Source organism: Schistocerca nitens, chromosome 3, assembly GCF_023898315.1.
Source record: "Schistocerca nitens isolate TAMUIC-IGC-003100 chromosome 3, iqSchNite1.1, whole genome shotgun sequence".
In the NCBI taxonomy this organism is placed as follows: Eukaryota; Metazoa; Arthropoda; class Insecta; order Orthoptera; family Acrididae; genus Schistocerca; species Schistocerca nitens.
In genome coordinates, this window is record NC_064616.1 from 189040706 (window position 1) to 189053295 (window position 12590).

The following is a 12590-nucleotide window of genomic DNA, read 5'->3' on the forward strand; positions in this document are numbered from 1 at the left end:
GATAAGTCACCATACAACAGAAAATCAACTAATTCACCTGGAACAGATATGATCCCTGTGAGATTCTACAGAGATTATGTAAAAAAACTTGCCTCTCTTCAAACAGTGGTTTATTGTATGTCACTAGAGCAACGGAGAGTACATCATGATTGGAAAAAAGTGAATGTCATTCCCCTTTTCAAGAAGAGCTATCAGAGAATGCATACAAACACAGGCTGATATCGCTGTCATCAATCTGTCATATAACTGTGGTACACGTTTTATGGCCACACATTATGAAGTTTTTTATTTTAAGAGTGCAAAAATCTCCCACAAACAGAGAATTCTTGCCATTCAGCTCACTCTGTTTGTCCTTGTGACCTAGAGTACCATAGGCAATGGCACCCAGGCCGAAGCCATGTTCTTTGAGTTCAGGAAGGTATCTGATACCATTCCACATTGTCAATTATTGAACAAAATACCAGTTTGTGGAGTATCAGATCACATTTGTGACTGGATTCAGGGCTTCCTTGCAGACAGGAATCAACACATTGCCTGTATGGGAAGGAAATTGATATACGTGAAGGCACTTTCAGGAAAACTCCAAGAAAGTGTGACAGTCATTATTGTTTACAATATATAATAATATTAATCATCAAGTGGATAAAGGTGGGACCTCTGTGAAGCCATTTGAGGACAATCCTGTTATCTATAGGAGAGGTTCAATGTTTGCCGCATGTACTGGCACTTGAACCTAAATGTAAATAAATGTAATGTATTGAGCATAAATAGGCAAAGCGGTGCACTACTGTTTGACTGGACTACTGGTGACAAATCAGTGGAAACAGTAAAAACCATAAGTACCTAGGAGTAACCATCCCGATGCCAGACTAAGATACAATGGGTAATTCTTAAGGAAATGTAATTCATCCAAAAAAGAAACGGCGTACGAAAGACTTTTTTTGGTCGATTCTCAAGTACTGCTCACCAGTCTGGGAAGTCTACCGTGTTTCATTAATAAAAGAGAGCCAATAAAAAATGATGTATTTTGTCATGACATTGTTGAGTAGGCACGGAGGCACGGAGTTTACTATTGAAATTTAGAGTCTGTACATTTAGGAACAGCCTGGCAACATATTGCTATCTCCCACATAAAAACTGTGAAATGACCATGGCAAGGAAGACAGAGTAATTACAGCCCATTCTTCCCATGTGCCATTTGCAAATGGAACCAGGAAGACAATGTTATCAAAAGCACCCTTCATCACACACTGTAGGGCTTGAAAAGCAAATATGTACATGTATCTAACTATGAAGCAGTCCAGTTACGAGGGTAAGTCAATTATTATACGCAAATTAGTTATATTTTTGTTTACTTTGGTAATACTGTCGTTTTATGTTGATGACACATGCTTTTGTTTATTTGTTGTTATATCTTTGAAATTTTCAAGCTGCTAGGTTAGTTTCGTCATCGCTGCCGTGCTGTTAATCATGGCTGCTCTGCTGTTTATTTACACCAAAGACGAGTAACATTCAGTGATCCATTTTTTGTGGTTGGAAGGCGTATCAGGGGCCGAAATTCATCGAAGACTTTTGGTACAGTACGGGACCAGTGTTTTGCCACAACAGTGTCTACGAATGGATTGAAAAATTCTGAAATTGTTGCGCAAGTGTTATGCACAATGAAGGAGCCGGATCACTGTTTACCGCAACAAATGAAGAAATCATTGTGTTTTCACATAAATGATTCTCTTAGACAGACAACTAACTATTGACGAAGTGGCACATCATCTGCAAATTGGTCATGGTTTTGCCCACGAAATCATCCACAACAGGATAAGGTCATCAGGAAGCCTGTACAATGACGGATCAAGTGCATTGAAACGCAAGGAGACTATGTCAAAAAATGATGTTCTTGCAAGTTTCAGGTTCCTATTTGATTACAATAATATTTTCTAACTACTTTGCGGATAATAATTGACTTACCCTCGTATATTCTCTTCTATGGCTTGGTTCCTGAATTACATCTTGTAATAAGTAACATAAAGAAGACACCTGCTGAGGCTTAAGGAAGCTGATCAACAAAATGCAACTTTTATAAGTTACTCAGTCAGATCAAGCTGTAAGGTTCACACGCTGACCTGAATGACAGAAAAGAAGAACACACAAGTAAAACAGTCATTCACTAACCTGTAGTTTCCTTTTCTGTTCTCGGATGACCTCCCGCTCCTGAAGCTTTCTTTGTAGCTGCAGCTGAGCTTCTTTGTGTTTGCTGGTGTACTGTACTGCCAGCCCCAGTGGTGGTGTTGTCTCTGTTCAAGATAAAAAAAATTCAAACTTGCTAAAGAGAATCATATCTGACAATTTAGGAATTACTCATAGTTTCAGGCCTCACATAGGTTTAGTTATGGGGAGGGGAATTGCTACACTGAGTCAATAGCTTTAGAACAGGATCTTGATATAGCAATTACATGAAGTTTTATAAAAAACTTAACAAAAATTGAAAAAAAAGCAGTTCCAGTAAAAAAAGGATAAACAAAAATAAATGATTTTATAAATGGGAAGTAATTTACTGTTAGTAGAATAAGTTCATAGAATAATAAAATAGCAATAATGATAGTTATCAGTGGCTACAGAAGTAAACCCATCAATAATGGGGGATGTGAGTCAATAATGGGGGATGTGAACAAAAGTATACATGAATTTTAAAATACACAAATTAATGTAAGGAATCTCAAAATCCTATGAGTAAGATTAAGACTACCACACAAACTAAAGATAATGACAGTAAAAGAAGATACAGCTAAGCAACTTCAAACACCTTCAGAGACAGATCACATTACTGGATATTAAAACTGCATTTTATACTGCATTCATTCTTCTACAGCAGATTGTATTCTGAACCTTAAGTACCTTTGCAATGAAGATACATGACAAACACGTATGCCACTAAATTATTCAAGCAGGGCAGAAAAGGACTTTATTCGGAGAAAAGCTGTTAACTTCTGTTTGAAAATCTGCTGTTTGGCTCTAAAACTTTGTGGAAGTCTCCTGCAAATTTATGCTGTAGAGTGGGTGGTAAGAATGAGTCACATACCATGGATCATGTTCTTTGTTTGAACAGTAACTAAGGATGGACTAAAAACACAAAGGGGAACACTGTACTGTGTTCACTGAATGCCCTTCCCAAATAAGGAGCTTCAACAATTAACATTGATAGTCCCAATAGCTATCTTCAGGGCTGAAAATATGAAAATGCTGTTAGTTAGAAAGAAAAAGGAAGAAAGATTATGATTTAACATTCTGTCAACTATGGTCACTGGAGATGGAGCACAAGCTCGGATTACAAAAGGATGGAGAAGGAAACTGGCTGTGCCCTTTTCAAAGGGACCATTGTCGACTTTTTCTGGACTAAATCTAGGGAAATCACAGAAAATCTAAATCTGGATGGCTGGACAGTGATTTGAACTGTCATTGTCCCAAATGCGAGTCCACTGTGCTAACCACTGCGGCACCTTGCCCGATTGTTGGAATGAAAGGAAGGCTGGAGTTTAACATGTAGTCAACATAAAGGTCATTATATGACTAAGATTAAGGCAAGCCACTATGAGAAAAGCTGTTAACTCTATTTGAAAACCTGTTGTTCCTAAATGGGAATTATTTTATGGGCATCGACCAATTCTTAGGAAAGGACATCGAGTGTTCATCAGAGACGAGGGATCATCATAATCTGGGTGTAATGTTGCAAAGAGATACAAAATGGAACAAGCATGTGAGGATTGTGGTAGGGGAGGCGAATGGTCAACTTTGGTTTATTGGGAGGATTTTAGGAAAGTTTATCTCATCCGTAAAGGAGACCGCATATAGGATGCTAGTGCAACTTATTCTTGAGTACTAATGGAGTGTCTGGGATTTGCACCAGGTCAGATTTGTACCAGTAAGTTCGAACATCATGCAAGTTTTACAGAGATGCTTCGGGAACTCAAACAGTAATCCCTGGAGGGAAGGCAACCTTCTTTTTGAGGAACACTATTGAGCAAATTCAGAGAACCAGAATTTGAAGCGGACTGCAGAATGATTCCACTGCTTCCAACATACATTCTGCATAGGGACCACAATGATAAAATACAAGAAATCAGGGTTCCTACAGAAGCATACAGATAGTTGTTTTTCCCTTGGTCTATTTGCAAGAGGGACAGGAAAAGAAATTACTAGTGCTGGTGCAAGGTTGCCTACACCACACACCATACGGTGGCTTGTGGATAATGTATGTAGATGCAATGTAGATTTAGATTCAAAGAGACACCCAGCAGAACACATCAGTACTATCCCTCTGTGTACAAAGATGGAGTCCTATTTTTGGGTTCCCTTCATATTTGTCAGAACTTTACAGTAGTTTTGTTGCTGTATCATTATGAAATGCGTGTCTTCAGCAAATCTAGTTTTATTTAGTAGGCCAGCTTAGTGTCTTTGTAACTGGTGATTCATGAACTATAATTTATCTTTCTTATAAATCATGGTTAAATAAGAACATAACTATGCAAATAAAGAGTTATAAAATGATAGTAAGGAAAGTTTACCATCTTTAGCAAAAAGGAGAATTTGTATCCAATGCAAACAATATACATATACTTTAATATTAAATAGAATATTAAAATAACACATAATATATAATAGAGCTACAATAATATAACTTAATATAATTTAAAAATGCAAATCTTTTTAATTAGCTAAATGAGAATCTCTTTTATCTTGTGAGCATATGTATAGAAAACACTAAAATTATGCTTGCAGATGGCAGGATCTGAATTTTATCATATATTTTTCAGAATTTAAATGCAATAACTACACACAGGAAGTTCTGGGAAAGTATATCACCTTTGTTGTCACGCTTTTGCAGATGACCAGATGTTGAAAGAAGAGTGAATGCAGCTACAGATCGCGAGTCCACACACATCTTTTCCACCAAGTGACAGGCAAGATCTCGCAGATTATCAAAACGGACGCCAAGAAGTTTTTCGGCCCACTCACGAATTAAGCATGATGCAGCTGACATAACTTCACCCTCAGAGCAATGGACTGGAGTCTGCAACAGAAGGAAAGTTAACAATTACTAGCTGGTGTAAACTCACATTTCCAATTCCTATCAAACTTGACACTACACTGGCGGAAGTTTGAGGATGTTTGTAAACATTAGTGTCTCTTGACTTACTGTTATTTTCCTGTCTATTTGACTTTCAGTCTTCAGTTGTCTGCTCATTCATGTTGATTTCTATCAGAATTGATTCACATAAAATCTTCAGCATTATAATGAAGTTAAAACATTTTCAATACCTGCAACACAATTCAAACCTCAATTCTTTTAGAATTCAGTGTTGTTGTCTCCGAAAAAAGGGATATTTTTCATGTAGATTATTTGTTACTGTATACAGATGTTGACGTATGTAAAAAGGGACATTTCACAATTAAAAAAAAATAGTTTTTCTTGCAGGCATGACATATAGGGTCAAAACATACTTTTTCATGTCTCTGGACAGGTAATCATTACACAATAACCACCAACATAAGCATAACAATTATCAGTCTTTATTAAATCACACCACAAATGAAGGAATGTAAAATGTAAGGTTAGTACCTTCTCTATTAAATCAAATGATGCTTTAACTAGTAATTTATAATTTTCCAACAACTGTTCATTGCTGTAAATGTTACATTAACAATTTTTTTATATTCTTGGGCCTTGCAACATCCTGTATTGGTAATATGGTCTGGCAGGAGGAGAACATATCATGTCAATGTAAGTATACATGCTGCTCAGTAGGGGAGTAGGAGTCAGAATTGGGCTAGGAGATGAAGGCTTGCCCTTTAGAAATTGGGGTTGTATAACTGAGTATTCCCTGCAACCAAAAATCAGACGTTAAACTTTGTTTGACTGATACAGTCAGAAACCTGTAGTAAATTTCAGTGGATAACTACGATGCATCAGAGTCTTTAGAAATTATTGTACATCGGATGAGAAGCTAATCTAGCAGTAATTACGCACGAATATTAAAATTTGAAATCAGATGAAAAACAAACTCATCTGAAAAAGAATGAGGTATGAACTATATTTCTTATAACAAATATGAGGGAACTGAGCGGGTGAAAGGGGGGGCAGAGGCGGCGGTGGGGTAGGGGGGGGGGAGAGAGGCGGCGGTGGGGTAGGGGGGGAGAGAGGCGACGGTGGGGGGGGGGGCGGGGAGAGAGTCGACGGTGGGGGGGGGACGGGCGAGAGGCGACGGTGGGGGGGGGCGCGGCGAGAGGCGACGGTGGGGGGGGGGCGCGGCGAGAGGCGACGGTGGGGGGGGGGGCGCGGCGAGAGGCGACGGTGGGGGGGGCGCGGCGAGAGGCGACGGTGTGGGGGGGGGGGAACGGCGAGAGGCGACGGGGGGGGGGGCGGGGCGAGAGGCGACTGTGGGGGGGGCGAGAGGCGACTGTGGGGGGGGGCGAGAGGCGACTGTGGGGGGGGGGGCGAGAGGCGACGGTGTGGGTGGGCGGGGCGAGAGGCGACGGTGGGGGGGGGCGGGGCGAGAGGCGACGGTGGGGGGGAGAGGCGACGGTGTGGGGGGGTCGGGGCGAGAGAGGGCGGTGGAGGGGGCGGGGCGAGGGCCGACGGTGGGGGGGGGGCGGGGCGGGGCGATGGGCGACGGTGGGGGGGCGGGGCGGGGCGATGGGCGACGGTAGGGGGGGCGGGGCGGGGCGATGGGCGACGGTAGGGGGGGCGGGGCGGGGCGATGGGCGACGGTAGGGGGGGCGGGGCGGGGCGATGGGCGACGGTAGGGGGGGCGGGGCGGGGCGGGGCGATGGGCGACGGTAGGGGGGCGGGGCGGGGCGATGGGCGACGGTAGGGGGGCGGGGCGGGGCGGGGCGGGGCGATGGGCGACAGTAGGGGGGGCGGGGCGGGGCGATGGGCGACGGTAGGGGGGGCGGGGCGAGGGGCGACGGTGGGGGGGGGGCGGGGCGAGGGGCGACGGTGGGGGGGGCGGGGCGAGGGGCGACGGTGGGGGGGGGGCGGGGCGAGGGGCGACGGTGGGGGGGGCGGGGCGAGGGGCGACGGTGGGGGGGGCGGGGCGAGGGGCGACGGTGCGGGGGGCGGGGCGAGGGGCGACGGTGCGGGGGGCGGGGCGAGGGGCGACGGTGCGGGGGGGTGCGGGGGGCGGGGCGAGGGGCGACGGTGCGGGGGGGTGCGGGGCGAGGGGCGACGGTGCGGGGGGGTGCGGGGCGAGGGGCGACGGTGCGGGGGGGTGCGGGGCGAGGGGCGACGGTGGGGGGGCGGGGCGAGGGTCGACGGTGGGGGGCGGGGCGAGGGGCGACGGTGGGGGGGCGGGGCGAGGGGCGACGGTGGGGGGGCAGGGCGAGGGGCGACGGTGGGGGGGCGGGGCGAGGGGCGACGGTGGGGGGGCGGGGCGAGGGGCGACGGCAGTGGTGGTGGGGGATAGGCGACGGTGGTGGTGGGGATAGGCGACGGCGGTGGTGGTGGTGGATAGGCGACGGCGGTGGTGGTGGTGGATAGGCGACGGCGGTGGTGGTGGTGGATAGGCGACGGCGGTGGTGGTGGTGGATAGGCGACGGTGGTGGGGGGGAGATCTGCCCATCTCTGCATTGCGGCATCATGCAGCTAGAGCCAGAGCACTGCAAGATGATCTCATAAGTCAGTGGAGCAACTATATCTGTTCAAACTAAGGAACAGCTTACAAGAAAGGATCTTCACCCCAGATGTTGTGTTAGAGTATCGCTCTTCACATTACAACATCTCGCAATTGACCTTAGGTTCAGTTTCCATGTCAACTGGCAACTTCGTCATTAGCAAAATGTGTTACTCACAGACGAGTCTAGATTTCCATGGCGCAAGATGATGGCCCTGTTCGCGTGTGCAGACACTGTGGTGAGCGGTACCTGCCACATGTTGTCCAGGAAAGCTACAGATTCGGTCAAGGTTCTGTGATGGTTTGGAGAGGCATCAGTGGTACCAGCCGTACAGATCTTGTCAGTGTCCATGGTTGCCTTACCACCAGGTAGTACAGTGAACAGATCCTGTTGGACCATGTAGTGGCAACTACATACAGTGGTGGCCCTGAATTCCTTTGCACACCCAATAATGCTCGGGCCCATGTGGTGGGCATCACCAGGGATGTATTGCGAAGTCTGGACATTGAAGCAATGGAATGGTCTATGGTGAATCTCAAGCTAAACTCCACTGGGTATGTGTGGGACATGCTTGATAGATGCGTTCGTAGTCATCCAGTTCCAGCACAGTCTCTCCAGAACTCCTAAGGACTCTCACTGAAGAATGGGAATAGTTACCACAGGGTGACCTCCTTAGATTTATATAGAGCATGCCACATAGGTGTCATTCAAAATGATGTAGAGCAGAAACCAGTTGTCATTTCCTTCCTAGCTTAAACCTAGAAAGGAAACAATGAATGATTGCTGCTCACCATCATTTTGAAAGTCATATCACAGTGGTTGAGCCATTCCACTTTCCTAAGGGAAGGTAATTTGACATAGGTGTCAGGCGCTGATAAATGCTCATGGAGGACATACTCATTAATGAAGCTCTTGAAGTCCAATGAGAAGCATCCCATAAGATGGGATGAAACATTGTTTGCACTTCGTTTTCAACACCTGTCGGCCATTCCAGTTCTTGTTATATCCTTAATTTGTGAAAGATAAAGCTATAATTTGGTAACATATCTAGACCTCAATTATTACTCAGTGGAGTATGAAAAACACCCAATGTGGTGTTCCCCCAATTCTTTTGAATAGTGTATATTCTCAACTACTGATGCCTCACACAATTATCCAATGCACATATTTCCATTTATTGGCTTTCAGGAGGAGCCATATCAAAAATAGAATGTCAGTTATGACAATATGAACATAAGGACAACACAAAATCCACTCCCCAAGTGAAGAAAATCTCCGACCTGGCCCAATGTAGGTATCTGCAGTATTTATGATGAATTTGCACATAAGTAGTCAGGCAGAGTTATCTTGTAGTGCTGCTGCAAAGAAGAGTGTATAATCCAAATATAAACATAACAATAGTGAGGTCTGCAAGGTCCACCCAGTTCATTTTACGTAGCTGTAAAATTGTCCTCTCTTAAAAAATGTTTGCATGTTTTTCATTTAATTCTATGACTATGGAACATCATTGTGCTCTGAAATTATCTGTGCCATCACTAGTTAAAAATTTACCTTTCTTTCATGATGTAAGCCTCGATTAGTTGTCGACTGTTGGTTAGCAGGTTTTAAATTGCCCCAATTTTTAATGTGTCCTTTTAGGGCTATTGCTGCTAGCTATTAATTGGCATATTACTTTTTGACAGTATAGACTGTAAGGTTTCGCTACTTTACCTGTTGATCAGTAACAAGAGTTTGTAGAGTGGCACATGTGTATATTCTTCTAACTGATGACTGGCGCGTTGTTCCACGTTGCCACTTATATATCCCCACTAAATTAAAAAGTTGTTTGCCAATCATGTAAAGGAAAGTTTCATTGCGCTTTACGGTTTATATAATAATTTTATATTACAGCTTCCACTCAATTTCACCACAGTTCTGTATTGACTTGTTCAATATGCTCCTTTACTATGCATAATGCACTTTAAACTTATTTTGTTCATTTTTTGTGTAATTTTGTTTGTTTTTTCTTCATTTTAAGTGTAAACCACTAATTCAAATTGTGAACGGCTGGGTTAGTGGCCCCACATTCTTCTCTCTGTCAACAGATGGCAGTACTTTTGCCACTCTGGTTTACCACTTTGCTTCCTCATTCGCATCCACTACTCCCTGTTCTGTGCTCATAGGTAGCACATCACGCCTAGTACACGTCCACCGCGGCGCTCGGGGGCCACACCACCAAGTGTAAGTGTCCTGGTATTATTTGTATATTTCCCTACCCAGACAGCTGTCCGTAGTACTGTCTAGCGTCACTTTTGCATTGACATAAGTTTCACAGCACCTAGTTCGACTGGTGGTTTTTAAATGTTTTTGAAAACTTTTTTATGAAAAAAAAAATTGCTGTTTTTTTGTGTGTGCTGTCACGTGTGAAAATTATCTCCTGTATTTTGCTATTTCCAGTATGACACCTGAAAATGGGCTTATAAGAGCCCGAAACCGGTCGTGTGATAATAAAAGAACTTTACAACCGAATTGATATTTTCAAGTTCTGATATAATAAAGAAGGTACAAAACAATTAAATTAAGTACATGGTGTGGTCGTTACACTGGAGGTCTCAAGAATGATCAGCTTCTGGCTGTTGTCACATTTCCAAGACAAATCAGCAGACAGCAACAGCCAATATAATCTTTGAGTGGAAATAGGAACTTTCAGTATGAAACACTTTATCATTTCACAGTGAACTGGAGTGCTATGAACAACTACAGATGGGATTGAAAGATTCTCCTCCTCCAATGCTTCATGTATTTCATGTTCAGAAAATGACTGAAGGCACTCATATACATTAGCTCTTCCAGTGTACTACTGCAATTAATAAAGCAGTTTTCTTTAAGTCCTTACATGAGAGTCGTCATGTCAGATACAGTTACCCAGCAAGTCAAAACCAATGTTTGCTATTGTAACGGAGAACAACATGCGTTTGTATCAATTTGACAGAAACACAACTACCAAATTACACTTGTCAATCTTACCATGAACTGTTGACAAGAGAATGATGTATCTTTCATTACCACAAGTTTACACAGCATCACAGACACACTCAGGGTTAGAATGATAGTTACTATGGACAGGTATGTTAAGGTATGCCTTCTCCTTTACCAAAAAAATGCGGAAGTGACCAAAAGCTGGACTGCATGAGATCTTGCTCCAGTGACTTTGTTGGTAACAACGTGGCCAGTTCTGTTCAGCAATTCATATTGTTATGTTGTCATTCCTATCAAGTCCAAATCTAAAAGCAGTGTTATCAGTGAAGTAGAGAACTTATTACTCAAAGTCCATTTATTACGGACATCAATGCAGACGTAACAGAACTGCCTCCTAGAAGGAGGGTGCTGCTTTTTATAAAAACATCAAACATTACAAAATATGTAAACTTTACAAACTTAAGACATTTCATTTCAAGAATCTTCTAGAAATAATAAATAACAAAGATTTGCTGGTGACTGGATTTGAATTGGCGACCCGCAGCACACCAACCATCAACTATCTGGTACTACACACTGCATGCAGCACAGCTTGCTCCCTCTCCTGGAGAAACAGCGAACATGTGTTTCAGTTCTCATTGGAGCTGACTACATCATTCTCAATCTATAGATCTAGATCTTGACAGTGGTCCTTTGCATGGCTGTATTGGAGGATCTTCGCATTCAGGTTGTCTTGTCACACCCTCTTCACTATGACGATCAATGAAGATAGTGCTTCCCATCGAAGCTTCACAATCACAAAGTGGACCTTTGGTTTCTTTGAATAAAAATTCCCCCTCCATCGATCTCCATCTCAGGACTGTAGTAGGGCTTCACATACAAGACATGGAAAAAATCTTCAGAGCTTTTGTCTTTGTGATGAAGGGGCATAATACTTGAATTTGTATTTGATGTCCAGAAGCTACAAAGGATACGATATCGCCAAAAGTAGCATTTTAGCAACTCCTCTGACAGTCCTACTTCCTAAACTGGCATAAATATCCATACCAAGTCTACTAGGCTGTATCTCACTTGCTAGTGCTTGGGATTATAGTGCTCTCTGTACTTCTCCTGAGCATCCACAAACCATATGTGACCCCGTTGTCATCAATCCTGGTGAAAAGGTGCTTCATGCAGTCATCCTGAATATCATCCAATTGAAATGGGAATAGTGTATCCCTTGTTGTTTTGCCCACATGACCATGGAACAAAAAGAACGGTACGAAGTATGTAGTGTCTTGCTTCACTGTATTACATATGAATGTCATGAAAGACATCAATGTGCATTAAGACAATATCTGCCAGGCATTCTGTGAGGTCACTCATCTGTGAATACAAGGCAATTGTCATCCTGCGAGTAATGTGGCAACATGAAATTACCCCATACTAGTCTCAACTGGAAAACTTTTCCATGACAAGAGGTCATTACACAGGGTGCTCTGTACTTCAGAAGGATCTCTTCTACAAGGGACCTTGCAATTTCCAGAGCTTCAACAGTCAGCACAGCATTGGTGACAATATAGTAAGTGAGACAGTAAATGCCAACTATTATCAATTGAGTCTCATTTGTTGACTTCAATAACCTCTCCAGGATGTCAATTCCAATCTGGTGCAATGGTTCTGCGCCAGGTGGAATGGGTATCAGATGCCCGGAGTTAACTATGGCACATGCTTCCATTGTTGGTGTTTCTTAATGAGGCTCACAAACAGATCGATGTTGAAGCATCATGGAAATACTTCATGACAGTTGGCTGTAGATGAGCTGGGATGATGAGCAGCCATTTCCACCCCACTGGATTACAATTTATCTTCTACAGTGTTCTGTCTAAGTGAAATTCTCCTTTGGTCAGTTTCTGCTACTTTAAGGTCTCTATTGTTTTCAGCAGTGTTGGATCTTCCCTCTGTTCAGCAGAAATATCATTTAATGC

At 43.7% G+C, this 12590-nt stretch overlaps 1 protein-coding gene across 1 annotated transcript in view; it reads right to left on the reverse strand.

Moving 5' to 3' along the window:
- The window catches only part of LOC126249140 (DNA-binding protein RFX7), a 131475-nt gene that overhangs the window by 16393 nt on the left and 102492 nt on the right, over positions 1–12590 (reverse strand). The window contains exons 5-6 of the mRNA XM_049950794.1: positions 4858–5065; positions 2170–2291 (exon numbers count right to left, since the gene is read on the reverse strand). Of these exons, the coding sequence (XP_049806751.1) occupies positions 2170–2291; positions 4858–5065 (330 nt within the window). The remainder of the gene's footprint in view (positions 1–2169; positions 2292–4857; positions 5066–12590) is intronic.